General features: G+C 42.8%; 1 protein-coding gene across 14 annotated transcripts in view; it reads right to left on the reverse strand.

Annotated features, from left to right (window-relative positions):
- STARD4 (StAR related lipid transfer domain containing 4) overlaps positions 1 to 17085 on the reverse strand; it is a 33135-nt gene extending 16050 nt beyond the window's left edge. For 5 of the 14 annotated variants that reach the window (XR_014056995.1, XR_014056994.1, XM_081501532.1 and 2 more), the window contains exons 1-6: positions 17030 to 17085; positions 11203 to 11352; positions 7736 to 7849; positions 5572 to 5621; positions 913 to 1039; positions 25 to 139 (exon numbers count right to left, since the gene is read on the reverse strand). Coding sequence is in view for 11 of the 14 variants with exons in the window: in XM_081501532.1 (XP_081357658.1) it covers positions 25 to 139; positions 913 to 1039; positions 5572 to 5621; positions 7736 to 7840 (397 nt within the window). In the remaining 3 variants the exon portion in view is untranslated. Of the gene's footprint in view, positions 1 to 24; positions 140 to 912; positions 1040 to 5571; positions 5622 to 7735; positions 7850 to 11202; positions 11353 to 12905; positions 13133 to 17029 lie in introns of those variants that run through there. The other 9 variants (XR_014056996.1, XM_081501533.1, XM_081501531.1 and 6 more) reach the window with 6 other exon arrangements.
- Positions 17086 to 17798: the final 713 nt, after the last annotated feature.

A 17798-nucleotide genomic window follows, 5' to 3' on the forward strand; every position in this document is an offset into this window, starting at 1 on the left:
AGTAAGAGGTTTTGAGACATTTACCACAGGATAAAAGCCCTTCTTTATAGCCCACAGTATAGGAGAAGTCAACAAACTCTCTTGGGGAGATTATATTCCAAAGCTGACCCGCAGTTGTGTAACGCATCACACAGCAATTCTGAAAGAGAACAGCAAACAGCTGTTAGTACTACAGGAAACACAGACACAGACACAGACTCATGTAAGTTAACCTGTAGTAAAACATTAACACTCACTTAAAATGTGTTATAATGATTACTAACAATATTTCTTACAATGATTCTAACAGATTCAGAAATCTATTCTGGATCTCACTGTTTTATATGGACACGTGCAGGATACACAATCAAAATACAGAGGTAAGTTACCCAGAATCCAAATCTCTCTTTCAAAATAGTCACCTCGTATCCTATATGATAAGTGGAAGCAGGCAGTGTAGACTGTAGATGTGCAAGATAAAATCCACAAATACTTTGATTAAAACAAACATGGCAAGAAATGAATTAATAAAACAGAATAAGCCATTTTGGTTATATAATTCTTTAATACCAAAGGTGGCATTTTTATCTTTGATTTTGGCTTAATATTAATGGAAAATCTACATACTATTACCTGGAAAACTGAATATAATGGTGATATTTTCAGAATTTTAGATTTCAGAACCTCAAAGTTTTACAATTCAAGACATAATTTTCTTAAGCAGAAAAGATTAAGCTATTGCAAAAAACAAACTCAGTTCTGACTAACACTTGTTAAGAGATCTTTGCCATGACTACTTAGTCTCAAAGCAATGAATGTAATAGTGAATGCAAGTGTGTATACACATTCACGTGCACTCGAGCACTCGCGTGCACACAGTCTCACACACCACACACACACACACAATCCGAAGTAATGTTTCAAAACAAATACCTCTTCAAAGTGCTCCAAAATATCCAAAGAGGTCATTAAGCTGTCCCAATCCAAGCGACAGGGACCTGGGCGTATATGGTCTATTACACTATTGACAACATCATCTATAACACCTTGGGCTTTGAAGCTGGAGAAAAAATATTAAAGTCAAAAGCTATTAGAATGAAAAATTTCAGTATGCTCTCATAGTTCAGAGTTCACTTCAAAAAAGTAAAATTTAGTGAAGATTTTTTGAAAAGAGTAAATCCTTACAACTTGTCTGATAAATTAGGTTCTATCAATTATTTCATCAGAATGTACTCTGAAAGGTCCTCAGATCTACCAAGAGCTCTGAAGGCTATCCTGTGCATTATCACGAACATAGTAAAGTACCTTCACGTTACGGTGTAGCCAAGAACAGTCTGCAGAACACCGTAATGCTTCGATTACTTTCTATGCTGTTCTTTTCTCAGATACGCTCTAACATGGTAATAGTATATGCATGTTTTAGCCTGACTTTCAGAAACTTTTTATTAGGAATAGAAAAATAGGTCACCCAGGAATAGAACACCCAGGATTGACTCATGAATAATAGCAGAACTTAACATATGTCAAAGGTGGCATTCCATATCAGTAGGAAAAAGATGTACTATTTCATAAATGGTGTATGGATTCAATAGTTATCCTAACAGAGAAAATAAATCTGAATCCTTGCTTCACATCAGCCAAGACAATTCCAGATAGACTAAATACCACTATATAAAAGGTAAAATTTTTAAACTTTGAGAAAATTATGTAAGTTACCATCTTTGTAACCTCAGGATACAGGAAGATTATTTGAATACATAAAACAGAAATAACACAAGATGATTAAAATTAAAAACTTGCATACCATAAATGACAAAATAAGTAATTTCTTTAAAAACCAGTCACAGACTGGAAGAATATAAGTGTAACACATATATATTTAGATGCTACTTCTAAGTTGCTCAGCTGTGTCCAACTCTTTGTGACCCTACGGACTATACCCTGCCAGGCTCTTCTGTCCACAGGATTATCCAGGCAAGAATACTGGAGTGGATTGCCATTTCCTTCTCCAGGGGATCTTCCTGACGCAGGGATCGAACCTGGGTCTCCTGCATTGCAGACAGATTCTTTACCATCTGAGCCACCAGGGAAGCCCGTAACAGGTGGTGCTAGTGGTAAAGAGCCTGCCACCCAATGCAGGAGGTTTTAGAGACGAAGGTTTGATCCCTGGGTCGGGAAGATCCCCTAGAGCAGGGCACAGCAACCCGTTCCAGTATTCTTGCCAGGAGAATCCCATGGATTAAGGAGACTGGTGGGCTACAATCCATAAGGTTGCAAAGAGTTGGACATGACTGAAGTGACTTAGCACAGCACAGCATATACTTATTATAGAAGATATATGATTTAGTTCAGTTCAGTCGCTCAGTTGTGTCCGACTCTTTGTGGCCCCATGGACTGCAGCACGCCAGGCCTCCCTGTCCATCACCAACTCTCGGAGTTTACTCAAACTTATGTCCATTGAGTCGGTGATGCCATCCAACCATCTCATCCTCTGTCATTCCCTTCTCCTCCCGCCTTCAATCTTTCCCAGCATCAGGGTCTTCTCCAATAAGTCAGTTCTTCACATCAGGTGGCCAAAGTACTGGAGTTTCAGCTTCAGCATCAGTCCTTCCAAAGAATATGCAGGACAGATTTCCTTTAGGATGGATTGGTTGAATCTCCTTGTAGTCCAAGGGACTCTCAAGAGTCTTTTCCAACACCACAGTTCAAAAGCATCAATTCTTCGGCACTCAGCTTTCTTTTTAGTTCAACTCTCACATCTATACATGACTACTGGAGAAACCATAGCCTTGACTAGATGACCTTTGTTGGAACCACTGATGAAACAATGAGATAAAGATAATCCAAAGAAAAGATGGGCAAAGGACAAGACTGACCTGAAAGATCAATAAACCTAGAAAAGATGCTCAACATCACTCATAGTCAAATAATTACTAGCAAGATACTATCCTTGGCAGAGATTAAGAACTTAATAACAAGTGTTGAATGGAAGAAAATGACATCTCTCAAAGCGCTATCACCACTTTACAGAACAGTTTGACAACAGGTACATACCCAAGAAAATGATACACGTGTTCAGAAGGAGACATGTACCAAGAAGCATACTACAGAGAAGAATTGACGACCTAAAAATTCATCAGTAGGCAAATTTATAAACACACTGTGGTACACGAATATAGAACTGAAAGTACAGATCAACATGTAACAACATGGGAAAACTGAAACATTGAACAGAAAAACTTAAAACACATTACTAAAAGCAACACGTGCATGCACATGGTCAAAGCATGAAACACGAATACTACTATTTCAAGACAGGAGTTACCTGTGAGAAAGAAAGGAAAAAGAGACAGATGGGCTCTAACTGTCATTGTTTTGGGGGTCTTTTTTCTCTTTTTTAAGCATCTGAAGCTTTTTATCAGTTTGCAAATATCTCAAGCTCAAGCTCATATTACCCTCCATCCTAAATGTGCTCTTCTGCCTAGGTTCTCTAACTTGGGATGAGGGTAGAGGGTAGGGGTGGGTAACACAAATTAATTCAGGCACCCAAATTAGAAATCTGGGATTCAACTTCAACTCTTCTTTTTCTCTTAACCCCATTCCAACAGTCAGAACTAGAAAGTCACCATGTTTTATCAAGATGACTTTCTAAACATTAAGTGCATAGAACAATATGTGGGTTTCAACAGATGTTAGTTATCATCACCACTGTCATCATGACACCACCATCACCATCAAATCTCTTTCAAGTTCATTTGTCCTTTTTAGCTCCCCTGCCGTGTCCTTAGTTTGGGAACTCTGTGCCCAACTCAATACTGCACCAGTTTTTAGCTCTTCTGATCATATAACTCTATAAGAATCTGAAAAAAGCCACAGATCTCTTCCCAGGAATATACACATTGTCACAAAACTTTGTATACAATCATAGGGACACTTTAAGAAGTCAGCCATGGTCTCCCAGGATACAAGCTCTTCTCTAAACTTTCCACGCTCATTTCTATCTCTCACAACTGTTACCATAATAAATGCAAAATCCTTTGAGGACCTGGGAGGGTTGGGTTGAGCAGGGGATAAATCCAAAACCGAACTCCTTGGCTTAGAATTCAACAGTCCTTCAGAAGTACTCTCCTCACTCCCATACTTTATGTTCCAACTATAAACACAACTTGAACTTCTGTAAAAAAAAAGTCAGTTGCTCAGTCCTGTTCAACTCTTTGTGACCCGTGGACTGTAACCCACCAGGCTCCTCTGTCCATGGAGTTCTCCAGTCAAAAATACAGGAGTGGCTTGCCATTCTTTTCTCCAGGGGATCTTCCTGACCCAGGGATCGAACCCATGTCTCCTGCATTGCAGGCAGATTCTTTACTGTCTGAGCCACCAGGGAAGCCTAAATTCTGTAAACAAACTCTCTTAGTGTTTCCCATCTACCTGGAAGCCATCTGTGTTAATGTGGTAAGTGCAGTTCTCTCTGCCTGGATAAGAATCTGTCCTTCATTCCCTAAGAAACACCTATCTGTTCTTTCTGACTCAGCCCAGGTATTAGCTCTTTTTTTATCACTGCACACAGTGTCCCCAGGCACTTTTAAACTTCTTCAGCCCCCGCTGGGAATCACTGATCTAAAGGATTAACTGCCACACTTGCTCACAATGTTTAAACCAGCTCTGCTGTCCCTGTCCTTCTCATCAATACTGGACAACTCACCTTTCTGGAAATGCTATCTTTGGTAATATGCTTCAAAACATTCTGTATATAGAAAGTGTGGTCAATAGTTTCATTTTAAAAACTGCTAAGCCCCCAGAATATGAATATCCCACTCCAATTACACAAGGCACCTATCTACACTGGCTTTAAAAAACAATTTTTTTTTTTTTTTTTTACTGGTTAAAGACATAATTCATACTCTACTATATGCAAAAAAGAAAAAAAATTCACACATAAAAATGCCATCTAGAGGTATATATTTTTGTGTTAAAATAAAAACATTTTAATATAAAAATATAGTTAAAGTCAAACTATGACTGTGCTACATACAGTTTAGTACTCTGCTTTATTCACTTTTCATTATATCTTTAGCATTTTTTTATGTTTTTAAATAATATCTGAAAATACGGTTTCTAAAGATTGTAAAATAGCACATTTTATAATTTAATCATTCCTCGACTACTGATTATCCAGGTTGTTTATAATTTTTAATGTTTTAAGTAATGTGACAGAACAGACAAGTACTGAAATAATTATTAATTTCCAATGATTTCTGCAAGACAAATTCTTAGAGCAAAATATGCTACAGTACTGAATAAATGCAGAAGGAATATTAGAAGTATCTTATATACCACAACAAGAAATTAAGATTTTATCTGCTATACCATCATTTACGATTCCCAAAACCACCAACTCTATTCACCAGGGACACAGACATTTTAAAAGCTTTGAATGCATAACATGATTTTCTTCTCAGAAAGTTTAAAATCTTAAAAGCAAAAGCCAAACTTTACTGGCAATGATCATTTAGTGATCATGAGTATATGTGTGTATACATTTGAAGTTTAGCAGTATCTTAAGAGCTATGTAAAACTACAAGAATTACTTACAGATATCCATTAAATTCTTCTGAAGGTTTCCTCCAAATCGTTACATCTTTCTATAAAAATAAAAACAGTGTATAGTGATAATTACATAGGTGGCAACCTGGATATAAAACTGACAATTTCATAGAGTCTACAGCATTAGCTTTTGCATGAAAATAAAACATGGAAACATTCAAAGAAATACATACAAGTCACTCATACCATCAAATAATCCATATCTGAATTTTTTCTGTATCCTAAAGTACTACACATCTTACTTAAATTACAGACCCGTAGAAAAAGGTTTTTCAGTAGCTTAAAGACACCCAAACACTAAGATCCAGTAATGGCACTCTCATTGGCCACTATTTGCATAATTACAATCTCATCTATTTACCATTATTGAAGAATTTAGTCTAAGCTGGTTTTAGAAACGGCAGAGGAACCAGAGAGCAAATTGCCAACATCCGCAGGATCATCGAAAAAGCAAGCGAGTTCCAGAAAAACATCTATTTCTGCTTTATTGACTATGCCAAAGCCTTTGACTGTGTGGATCACAATAAACTGTGGAAAATTCTGAAAGAGATGGGAATACCAGACCACCTGACCTGCCTCTTGAGAAACCTGTATGCAGGTCAGGAAGCAACAGTTAGAACTGGACACAGAACAACAGACTAGTTCCAAACAGGAAAAGGAGTACGTCAAGGGTGTATATTGTCACCCTGCTTATTGAACTTATATGCAGAGTACATCATGAGAAACACTAGGCTGGATGAAGCACAAGCTGGAATCAAGATTGCCGGGAGAAATATCAATAACCTCAGATATGCAGATGACACCACCCTTATGGCAGAAAGTGAAGAACTAAAGAGCCTCTTGATGAAAGTGAAAGAGAGTGAACAAGTTGGCTTAAAGCTCAACATTCAGAAAACTAAGATCATGGCATCCGGTCCCATCACTTCGTGGCAGATAAATGGGGAAACAGTGGAAACAGTGGCTGACTTTATTTTTCTGGGCTCCAAAATCACTGTAGATGGTGACTGCAGCCATGAAATTAAAAGACGCTTACTCCTTGGAAGGAAAGTTATGACCAACCTAGACAGCATATTAAAAAGCAGAGACATTACTTTGCCAACAAAGGTCCGTCTAGTCAAGGCTATGGTTTTTCCAGTGGTCATGTATGGATGTGAGAGTTGGACTATAAAGAAAGCTGAGCGCTGCAGAATTGATGCTTTTGAACTGTGGTGTTGGAGAACTCTTAAGAGTCCCTTGGACTGCAAGGAGATCCAACCAGTCCATCCTAAAGGAGATCAGTCCTGGGTGTTCACTGAAAGGACAGATGCTGAAGCTGAAACTCCAATCCTTTGGCCACCTGATGCGAAGAGCTGACTCACTGGAAAAGACCCTGATGCTGGGAAAGATTGAGGGCAGGAGGAGAAGGGGATGACAGAGGATGAGATGGCTGGATGGCATCATCGACTCGATGGCCATGGGTTTGGGTGGACTCTGGGAGTTGGTGATGGACAAGGAAGCCTGGTGTGCTGCGATTCATGGGGTCGCAAAGAGTGGGACACAACTGAGCGACTGAACTAATAGAAATCTTAAATATTTAATTCTGAATGTGCTCATATCTCTTTTTAAAATTAAGCAAGTCACATCTATTATGACAGTACTACCCTATATCTGTCCCGACATCTTTTTCCAGATCATCTCCTAAGACATTCTGAATATCAGAACAACTAAAGCACTTGACTGGAAGAGTCCTGGTTTCTAGGGTTGGCTCTGTCAACAGTCACCTATGTGACAGTCTGGCTAAGTCATCTGGTGAAAACAAGATACTAATGGACCATCCTCACAGGCTTGTTAAAATATCTGAAATGATTTCAAACTATCAATTACTATACTTTCTTAAATTGATGACGACATGTTTTATTGATTGACCTGAGAGGCTGCTCTTCACAATCTTATTGCCATGAATCGTCTTGTGTCCATTATCTGAAGAACGAATGACAGTAGTGTGGGATTGCTGCTCTTCCTCTGAGCTATTAAACCACCAGCTTTACTGACACATTTATCTATCCTGCACGTTCATCTAAAGTGTGGTCCATATTTTTCCACACCATTTTGAAAGTCATCCACCAGCTCATTAGAAGATACACCCCAAACACAAATAATGTAATTAATTTACCGTCTTCTTAGCAACTCGCCACTTTTCATCTTCAAGGTTGTGGTACTGGATAAGAGTGTTTTTAAGTCTAGTCGCCAAAACAGCTGCATCAGGCAGGGCTTCCATTTGTTTTTCCTGTTACAGAGACTAAGATTATCATCAGCAAATACCAGAGTTAGATCCGGCAGACGAGGGGAGGAGGTCTTAAATCTGACTTATAAAAAAATCCTCCGGGGGGCTGTAAAGATACCTATACCTGGACCCCACCCCAAGTCAACAGTCAGAATCCCTGGGCACAACTCCTTCCTCAAAGCTTCCAGGATGTGGAACACAAAGGGATAAGAATCACATCTTGCGTTATTAAAATCCTCATATAAAAAAGAAGATACAATCCTATTTCCCTTTCTAATAGAATTGAACCAAAAGGAATAAATTAAAAAACTCAAATAACTTAAAAAAAAAAATGCTCTTTCCAAAATACAAAAATAACACACAAGGCATAAACTCTTTTAAAAGTCCTTAGAGTTTTAGCAATTGAAAATTTTCATTTTACCATCCAACAGATATAGCACTCATTCTAGCAAATAAATGACAACCACAATTGGAAACCTCTTACATCCTTTAAGGATAGGGCTGGGGGTAAAAAAAATGATAGGGCTAGAGACCTAAAGAATTTCAAAACTCTCAAGAATTCTATTGATTTCAATATTTTATTTGATGAAGTGTCACACGATTCGGTGAAGTATCTATGTAACGAAAGAGGTGATATGAGGACCTTTGAGCTACCAGTGTAGCATAAATAAGTGGTTTATAGTTTTAAGGCAATAATGTAACTATATAAAGAGGCATGTATTTTATGATTAATAGTTGCAAAGATAAGCTATCGTTCAGCAATACTTTGAAAGGGAAATGATAACTCAACTTGAAAGAAAATAATATGAGGGATTCTATAACGTAATTATTTTAGAACATTGCTGCAGATTCTCTGATGAGTCTGTGACGCTGCATGGCTTCTGCAGCTAGGTTAGAAAAGTCTATGCAGTCTCCGGATGTCTCTGAGAATGATCACTCCAGGAGCCTTTGATCAACAAGCAAGCACACAAGCAATGCGGTTACCCTGAAGCTGCTGTGTGGAAAGGCCCAGGTGGAAAGAAGAGGAAGGGAGGGAAAAAACCAGACAGACACACAGATGAAGGGAAAAACAGACACACACACACAAACACGGATCCAAAGTCCCAGCTCCAAAAGCCTATCTAGAGCTTCATGCCTAATGGGCATCTCTTGATTCTCCAGGCTTCCTTCGACTTGCCTCAGTCTTACTTGTCTTAATAATTTTACTATTAAAATGATAATTGAGCCAGCTGCTCAAGATTAAAAGCCTTAGATTCACCTCCATAGGTATCAGGAGGTTCACCACACACCACTGCCTACAACGCTCTTCCCCTACTGGTTTTCTTCCTGTCCATTAGGTAAGCCCAGCTCGTCGCTGACTCTGGGTCTTTGTACTCGCCATTACTTCTCTGCCTGGGTTCAGTTCAGTTCAGTCACTCAGTCGTGTCCGACTCTTTGCGACCCCATGAACCGCTGCACGCCAGGCCTCCCTGTCCATCACCAACTCCCAGAGTCTACCCAAACCCATGTCCATCGAGTCAGTGATGCCATCCAACCATCTCATCCTCTGTCGTCCCCTTCTCCTCCTGCCCCAAATCCTACCCAGCATTAGGGTCTTTTCCAATGAGTCAACTCTTCGCATGAGGTGGCCAAAGTCAGCTTCAATGAAGCTTCAGCTTCAGTTTCAGTCCTTCCAATGAACACCCAGGACTGATCTCCTTTAGGATGGACTGGTTGGATCTCCTTGCAGTCCAAGGGACTCTCAAGAGTCTTCTCCAACACCACAATTCAAAAGCATCAATTCTGCGGTGCTCAGCTTTCTTCACCGTCCAACTCTCACATCCATACACGACCACTGGAAAAACCACAGCCTTGACTAGATGGACTTTTTTGGCAAAGTAATGTCTCTGCTTTTAAATATGCTATCTAGGTTGGCCATAACCTTCCTTCCAAGGAGTAAGCGTCTTTTAATTTCATCGCTGCAATCACCATCAGCACTGATTTTTGGAGCCCAAAAAAATAAAGTCTGACACTGTTTCCACTGTTTCCCCATCTATTTCCCATGAAGTGATGGGACCAGATGCCATGATCTTAGTTTTCTGAATGTTCAGCTTTAAGCCAACTTTTTCACTCTCCTCTTTCACTTTCATCAAGAGGCTCTTTAGTTCTTCTTCACTTTCTGCCATAAGGGTGGTGTCATCTGCATATCTGAGGTTATTGATATTTCTCCCGGCAATCTTGATTCCAGCTTGTGTTTCTTCCAGCCCAGCATTTCTCATGATGTACTTTGCATATAAGTTCAATAAGCAGGGTGACAATATACAGCCTTGACGTACTCCTTTTCCTATTTGGAACCAGTCTGGATTACTAGATCCCAAATCTGAGCGTGACTAGTTAACAGCCTATAGTAACAATTTCAGTTTAAACCTCCTGTCCTTAACACAACATTCCCCAAATCACTATAATACCCTTCTTTTATTTTCTGCATAGTGTCTATCACTATGAGAAACTAACTTGTTTATTTCCTGATATACTATAGTCTGGGTTTCCCAGGTGGCTCAGTGGTAAAGAATCCACCTGCCATTGCAGGAGACACAAGAGACCTGAGTTCGATCCCTGCGTCGGGAAGATCCCCTGGAGAAGGAAATGGCAACCCACTCTAGCTTTCTTGCCTGGGAAATCCCACGGACAGAGGAGCCTGGCAGGCAACAGTCCATGGGGTCACAAAGAGTCAGACATGACTGAACACACAGACACTATACTCTTTGACTACCATGTCCCTTACTAATAAGAGGGGTGGTCCCACGTCTGCTTTTTAACTATTATATCCCCATCAACTAGAACGGAGAAGGCAGTGGCACCCCACTCCAGTACTCTTGCCTGGAGAATCCCATGGACAGAGGAGCCTGGTGGGCTGCAGTCCATGGGGTCACGAAGAGTCGGACACAACTGAGCGACTTCACTTTCACTTTTCCCTTTCATGCACTGGAGAAGGAAATGGCAACCCATTCCGCTGTTCTTGCCTGGAGGATCCCAGGGACGGGGGAGCCTGGTGGGCTGCCGTCTATGGGGTCGCACGGAGTTGGACACGACTGAAGCACCTTAGCAGCAGCAGCAGCAAATAGAACACTGTCTGAAACACAGCAGGCCCTTAATATTTATTGAAGTGTATGTGCTTCAGAACATGAATTATTTGGTCTTAACTTCTTCCCTTTTGGTACCATGGTACTCTCCAGTAAAAGGCTAAGGAAGAAAAGGCTTTCGAGAAAGCTGTCCATTTACAAATGATGAAGTTACTCCTAGAAAGGAGATCAGGAAAAGGTCTAAATGAAACATCAAGGCTCAACCCTCTGTGGGAATAGGGATGCAGTTCTCACCACAGGTGCACACGTCAGAATGACCTTGCTACAATTTGCAGTAGTTGTTGATGTTGACAAAGACTCTCTCCTTGGTCAGGCTCCTCTGAGTCCTCTTTGTGACGAGGCCTAGCCCTTGGGAAGCTGGCGGCTCAGCGGTAAAGAATCCACCTGCAATGCAGGAGATGTAAGAGATGTGGGTTCGATCCCTGGGCCAGGACGATTCCCCTGGAGGAGGGCATGGCAACCCCTCCCGTCTTCTTGCCTGGAGAATCCCATGGACTGAGAAGCCTGGCGGACTGTAGTCCGCAGGGTTGCAAAGAGTCGGACACGACTGGGCAGCACACACACCAGCTCCTGGGCTTGTCCTTGGACCTCGTAGTCCAGTTTCCGAAAGTGTCCTGCTGAGTCAGTTTAATGAAATCCCCTACCCTCGAACTTCCTTATCCCCCCTTCAAGCTTATCACCCTAGCCTGCCTTTAGCAAGAAGCCTGTCAAGTTGCTTCAGGGCAACACCCCTTAGTAATCTTCCGTTCACTGACACCCACCTTGCTCCCTGGCTGTCCACCCCAGTTGCCCTTGCTGTATTCAGAATGAAGCCTGGTTCTATCCCAAGGTTTCTTTTCCACTACTGCAACAGTCACTGAATAAGACTTGCCTTTACCACTTTAATGTGTGTCTGCCTCTGGTTTTCTGTGACACTGACTTTGAATATTAGATTTCATGGACCACAGCCAGATAGTCTGATTCAGTGGGTCTGTTCTGGAACAGGCCCCAGAAAACTAGGTCTTTTAAAAAGCCTCACTGATCATTCTGTTATGCAGTCAGGAGTGACAACCACTAATCTGAAAACTAAAGTGACAAAAATAAATCAGTGCTATAGGCAATATTTAAACAGCACAAACTGGAGCATAAAAGCCACTAAACATGATAAAACATGAAAATGATACAGAAGTTCAGGAAAGGAAAAAAATCTTCTCCTCTATTCTCTGATGATCTATTCTGAGATCTGCAAATTAAACTGACAAAAGATAAACAGAAAAAAACGCAAACAAAACGTACTTGATGTCAATATTTAATTTCTATGTGCAAAGAGAAGCAATTACATGTGGAGTTTATACACCATTTTAAAAAATGGTGATAAAATGTGGAAAAATGACAAGGGAAAGGGGGGTTGAGCTTCTAGGAGTGGTAAATTACGGCAAAATAAATATATGAGGAAGAATAATAAAAGATAAAGGCTATTTTAGCAAAGTTTGACTGTGTAGACCATCTCAGTGACAAATTTCTGTCTCCAATGATAGCAGTTATTCTCCTGGTACAGGAGAGAAGTCAGACCTTCACAAAAGGAAATTTATGTCCTACTTTTAGGCAGATAGTGGAAGGAAAAATAGTTCTTTCTGCTTTTGCTGCTTCCTAATTGCCTTCAGCTCAGAGTAACCTTTTTTCTGAAGTAGCATATTTTGGGGTGGCATATACCTTCCAGTACTCTTGCCTGGAAAATCCCATGGACGGAGGAGCCTGGTAGGCTACAGTCCATGGGTCGCTAAGAATCGGACACGACTGAGCGACTTCACTTTCACTTTTCCCTTTCATGTACTGGAGAAGGAAATGGCAACCCACTCCAGTATTCTTGCCTGGAGAATCCTAGGGACGCGGAGCCTGGTGGGCTGCCGTCTATGGGATCGCACAGAGTCGGACACGACTGAAGCGACTTAGTATACCTTCAGAGGGCTTCCGTGGTGGCTCAGTGGGTCAAGAATCCACCTGCAATGTGGGAGACCTGGGTTCAATCCCTGGGTTGGGAAGATCCCCTGGAGGAGGGCATGGCAACCCACTCCAGTATTCTCGTCTGGAGAAGCCCCATGGGCAGAGGAGCCTGGCAGGCTACAGTCCCTGGGGTCTCAAAGAGTCGGACACGACTGAGCAACTAAGTACAGCACATCCCTTCAGAAACATGGAAAGGAATATACAGAAAATTCAATAATATAAAACTTAGATCTATGACAGTGTGCAAAATATTTAATAATTATAGATCCTAACCACAGACTAAAAGTAGATGAGCTCATTCAAAAAGTCTGTCAGTCAGAAATAGATCCTCTTTCCACTCAAGAGATTGCCAACTTGACAGCCAGTACAATGACCTTATTAAAGCATATGTTATAAACAAACACAAGTTCTTGAAGAGGACTTACAAAGGAAATTTAACTTATCTATTACTAGGATCATGCTGATTAAACAATATTCTTTAAATCCAAGGGTCACCTACCAGATTCCTGTGTCTGGCAGATAAAAGTATTTTCAAAACTCTTTGATAGAAATCAAAGGTGAAGTGGAAAGCTGTTAGCATAAACCATACTGTATTTATGCAAATCTAGCACACAAAAAGTAAGCAATAAAAAACTACCTATAAAGATGAGAATCTGAATGTTTATGGTTTACATTAGTTATCATTCACTCCTACTGGATAATATAAAGTTCACATTCCTTAATGTGGCTTATGGGTCCATTTCCAAGCCCACTGTCTAATTTCTACTCTTTTCTCCTGCTTAAGACTAAATCAGCTCCCCCTTAATGTGAAAAACTCCTGTTAATGGGCCTCTTTAGGTGTAGCGGAGTAGGAGGTAGAAAAGGAAGAAAAGAAAGTTTAAGTATAAACTTGGAAATCTCTCTTTAAGTCTCATGAAGTATTTAACCAGGCAGTTAACTCTTGCATGGATTTTCTTCATCAAGATTAAGTCTAAAAGGGGGTAACCATTACTTTCTAAACTGATCATTTGTGTGTGGACAGGCAATACAGAGCATCTCTCATGGACCAAGGTGTGGTGGGGTTGGGGGAACAATACTGGGGTTATCAAGGTCTTGAGGCTTTCCTAACATAAGAGGACATTCACACTAGTTGAAAAGAAAACCCACAATATGCCCCATTCCAATCTCTGCCTGTGGAGAATGTCAGGAAATGTTTTGAATACCATTCTGAATTCCCTCTTACTAACCTTACTTGACCTTATAATAAACTCTCAAACTCCAACTGTTACACATCAGAGAAAACTGGAACCACAACTGTACCAGAATCTAACAGCTCCATATAAAAGGTTATATACTCTTGACAGTTTTATAACCAGTTCAGTTCAGTGGCTCAGTCATGTCCGACTCTTTGTGACCCCATGAACTGCAGCACGCCAGGCTTCCCTGTCCATCACCAACTCCCGGAGTTTGCTCAAACTCAGGTCCATCGAGTCGGTGATGCCATCCAACCATCTCATCCTCTGTCGTCCTCTTCTCCTCCCGCCTTCAATCTTTCCCAGCATCAGGGTCTTTTCAAATGAGTCGGTTCTTCACATCAGGTGGCCAAAGTATTGGAGTTTCACCTTCAGCCAAGTGCTAAGTAATGTCTGTCTATATATTTTTTCCTTCTGTTAGCTGCTGTCGTATCTGACTCTTGTGAGCCCATGGGCTGTAGCCCACCAGGCTCCTCTGTCAATGGAATTCTCCAGGCAAGAATACTGGAGTGAGTTGCCATTTCCTACTCCAGGGGATCTTCCCAACCCAGGGATCCAAACCAGGTCTCCTGGACTGCAGTCAGAGTCTTTACTATCTGAGCTACCAATCTTTTTGCTCACGTTTTCCATATTTATGTTTTTAAAGTGGTCACTAGTGTAGACAGTGGCTCCCATCATAGAGTGGGCAGCCTTCACAAGTTAAACATTTTCTTGAGGCCATCTATCAGCATCATAGTCTTTGACCAATACAATTTCAATTTTTGTCAAATGTCAGTGAAATGGCCATAGGTTTCAATTATATATGGAACATAAGTAAGTGTTAGTTGGTCAGTTGTGCCCGACTCTTTGTGACCCTATGGACTGCAGCCCACCGGGCTCCTCTGTCCATGAGATTTTCCAAGCAATGATACTGGAGTGGGTTGCCATTTCTTCTTCAGGGGATCTTCCCAACCCAGGGATTGAACCCGGGTCTCCTGCACTGCAGGCAGATTCTTTACCGACTGAGCTACAAGGGAAGTCATATATGGAACACAATAAACATTTTAACCGCTAATAAAAAGTGAATGCCATAAAACTCTGTTTGTACTTATGTAGTATGATTAAGTCAGAATTCACTTATTAAAGAAGTTCATATCAGAATTGCTTTACCTTCCATTACCTGATTGATGTGGGTTTCATTTATGTGAACAGGTTAAATTTAACATTCCAAAGATTTTCCCCAAGTTGTACAAACCAAGGCCTTGTAAATTAAATTATATTTTCTACCTAACATAAAAATTTCAGCATATGCTTAATTTCTGATCAATTCTGAATTAGCAATTTCACTTTTCCAATTAGTCAAGTACAGCAGTTTCTCATTTTTGAGACTGGTTATAGCAAGAATGCAACAGGGAAGGAAGCCTCCTGCAATGTGATGGATACACCTCGGATTCAGTGTTCACTTTGGCTTATTTTAGGGGCTTCCCTTGTGGCTCAGCTGGTAAAGAATCCGCCTGCAATGCAGGAGATCTGGGTTCCATCCTTGGGTTGGGAAGATCCCCTGGAGAAAGGAAAGGCTACCCACTCCAGTATTCTGGCCTAGAGAATTCCAAGCCTATACAGTCCATGGGGTCACAAACAGTCGGAGGTGACTGAGCGACTTTAACTTTCACTTTTCACTTTCATAGCTCAGTTGGTAAAGAATCTACCTGCAATGCAGGAGATCGGGGTTTGATTCCTGAGTCAGGAAGATCCACTGGAGAAGGGACAGCTTACCCACTCCAGTATTCTTGGGCTTCCCTTGTGGCTCAGCTGGTAAAGAATCCGCCTGCAGTGCAGGAGACCTGGTTTGATCCTGGGTTGAGAAGATCCCCTGGAGAAGGGAAAGGCTTCTCACTCCAGTATTCTGACCTGGAGAATTCCGTGGACTGTATAGTCCATGCGGTTGCAAAGAGTTGGACACGACTGAGCGACTTTCACTTGGCTTATTTTAGGACACAGTTTACAACACCAATGAGACTTGTACAAAACTTAATATTAAATTCTAACAATGTCACAGCTTTGAGTCCAAGTAATATTCAAGCTCCGAATACTCTAATCCTTTATTTAAAAAAAATAATGGCTAACATTTATTGATCATTTTACTACATGATTAGTCTTTCTCGCCACTTTAAATTGTATTTTTTCATTTAGTCCTCATAAATAACCTTAAGAGCCTATCCTACTATTATCTCTATTTTACAGAAAGTGAAAGTATCAATACGGAGACTGTCTCTTGTCCAAGATCACACGGCCAATAAGTGATGGAGCCAGAATTCCAACCCACGACCTCTGTCTTCAGAGATTAAAGGGCTATTTTGTAAAACACTGGGAGCTGATCACAGGCTGGAAGAGACTCTACATTAAAAATGTGACATCATGTTGAATTTGCTGTATTTTTCTAGGCTCTTGAACCTAAAAAATGTCAGGTAATCTTTCCTAATTGCAATTTGGGGATAGCAGCAGCATTAATTTATTGATAAATTCCGAGTTAATATTTTTAGTACCGAATTTGGAACACAGTGAGCACTCGGAAACCACTGCCTCTAAAGTGTCACCGCCGACGCCTGGCGTGAAGGCGCGCACTTTCGTCGTGCGTGCACCGCCGGGGGCGCCCTCAGAGAGCCTCCCCCGGCCCTGGGGCGCTCGCCGCCGCCCCGCATCTAACACAGGAAGTGCCTGCCGGCGCCCGACCGCCTGGGAGCGGGAGGAGCGGGTGCAGACCACGGTCCCTCCCGGGCGACCCCCCGGACGCAGTCCGCCTTCCCAAGGCCCCAGCGGGACAGGCCCCGCCGCCCCTCAGCCCCCACCTCCCCTCCGCCACTCACCGCTCCTCCGGGCGCTCCGAGGACCAGGCGCCCGGGGGCCGACGCCACCGCTCTCTGCGGCCCCGCCCGCCGAAGCCCCGACGGCCAATGGGCACCAGGCGCGGACGGCAGCCACCAATTGGAAGGCCTCACGTCTTCCGGGAGGCGGGCCCACCCCGCCCCGCCCCGCCCCCGCCCGCCCCGCCCCCGCCCGCCCCGGCGCTTCCGGGGCAGAAGCCGGCAGGGTGACGCGCGTCAGCTGGGATTGGCGGCCGGCGGCGCGCGGCCTGCGGGTTGGTGGCCGCGGGTGGGCCGACTCCGCGCGGGGTGTGAGCTGGCGCCAGCCCGGCCCCAGCTGGCCTGGCCCGGACGGGGCGGCCTGCTTCCGAGCGCCTGAGGGCGGGTTGCGGATGGCTGCGAGTCCGGCGGGGCCGGAGAGCGCGGAAGCCTGAGAGGGCTCTGAGGGCCGAGTGGCGGGGGGTCGCCGCGGAGGTCCAGGGCCGCGCGGCTGCTCAGGCCCGAGTCAGAGACAGACGGTATATGCGCGGGCGGGAAGCGTGGGGGCTCTCGCCCCCGGGACTCGTCACCGCCGCCGTGCGAGTGGGGCTTTGGGGGCAGCCCGGACGTAGGGGCTGCGGGCGAGCGGGCGGCTGCGGCGGCCTCGCAAAGCGCACCGGTTTTCCTGTGTTCGAAGGCGGGTCACGCATCTGACTGGGCGTTTGCAGATTACATTTACTGGGATAAGTGGTTTGAGAACCGAGAGAAGGAAGGAATGCAGTGCTACGCTATT

This window comes from Giraffa tippelskirchi, chromosome 6, assembly GCF_054371585.1.
Source record: "Giraffa tippelskirchi isolate mGirTip1 chromosome 6, T2T-mGirTip1v1.2.pri, whole genome shotgun sequence".
NCBI classification, from domain to species: domain Eukaryota; kingdom Metazoa; phylum Chordata; class Mammalia; order Artiodactyla; family Giraffidae; genus Giraffa; species Giraffa tippelskirchi.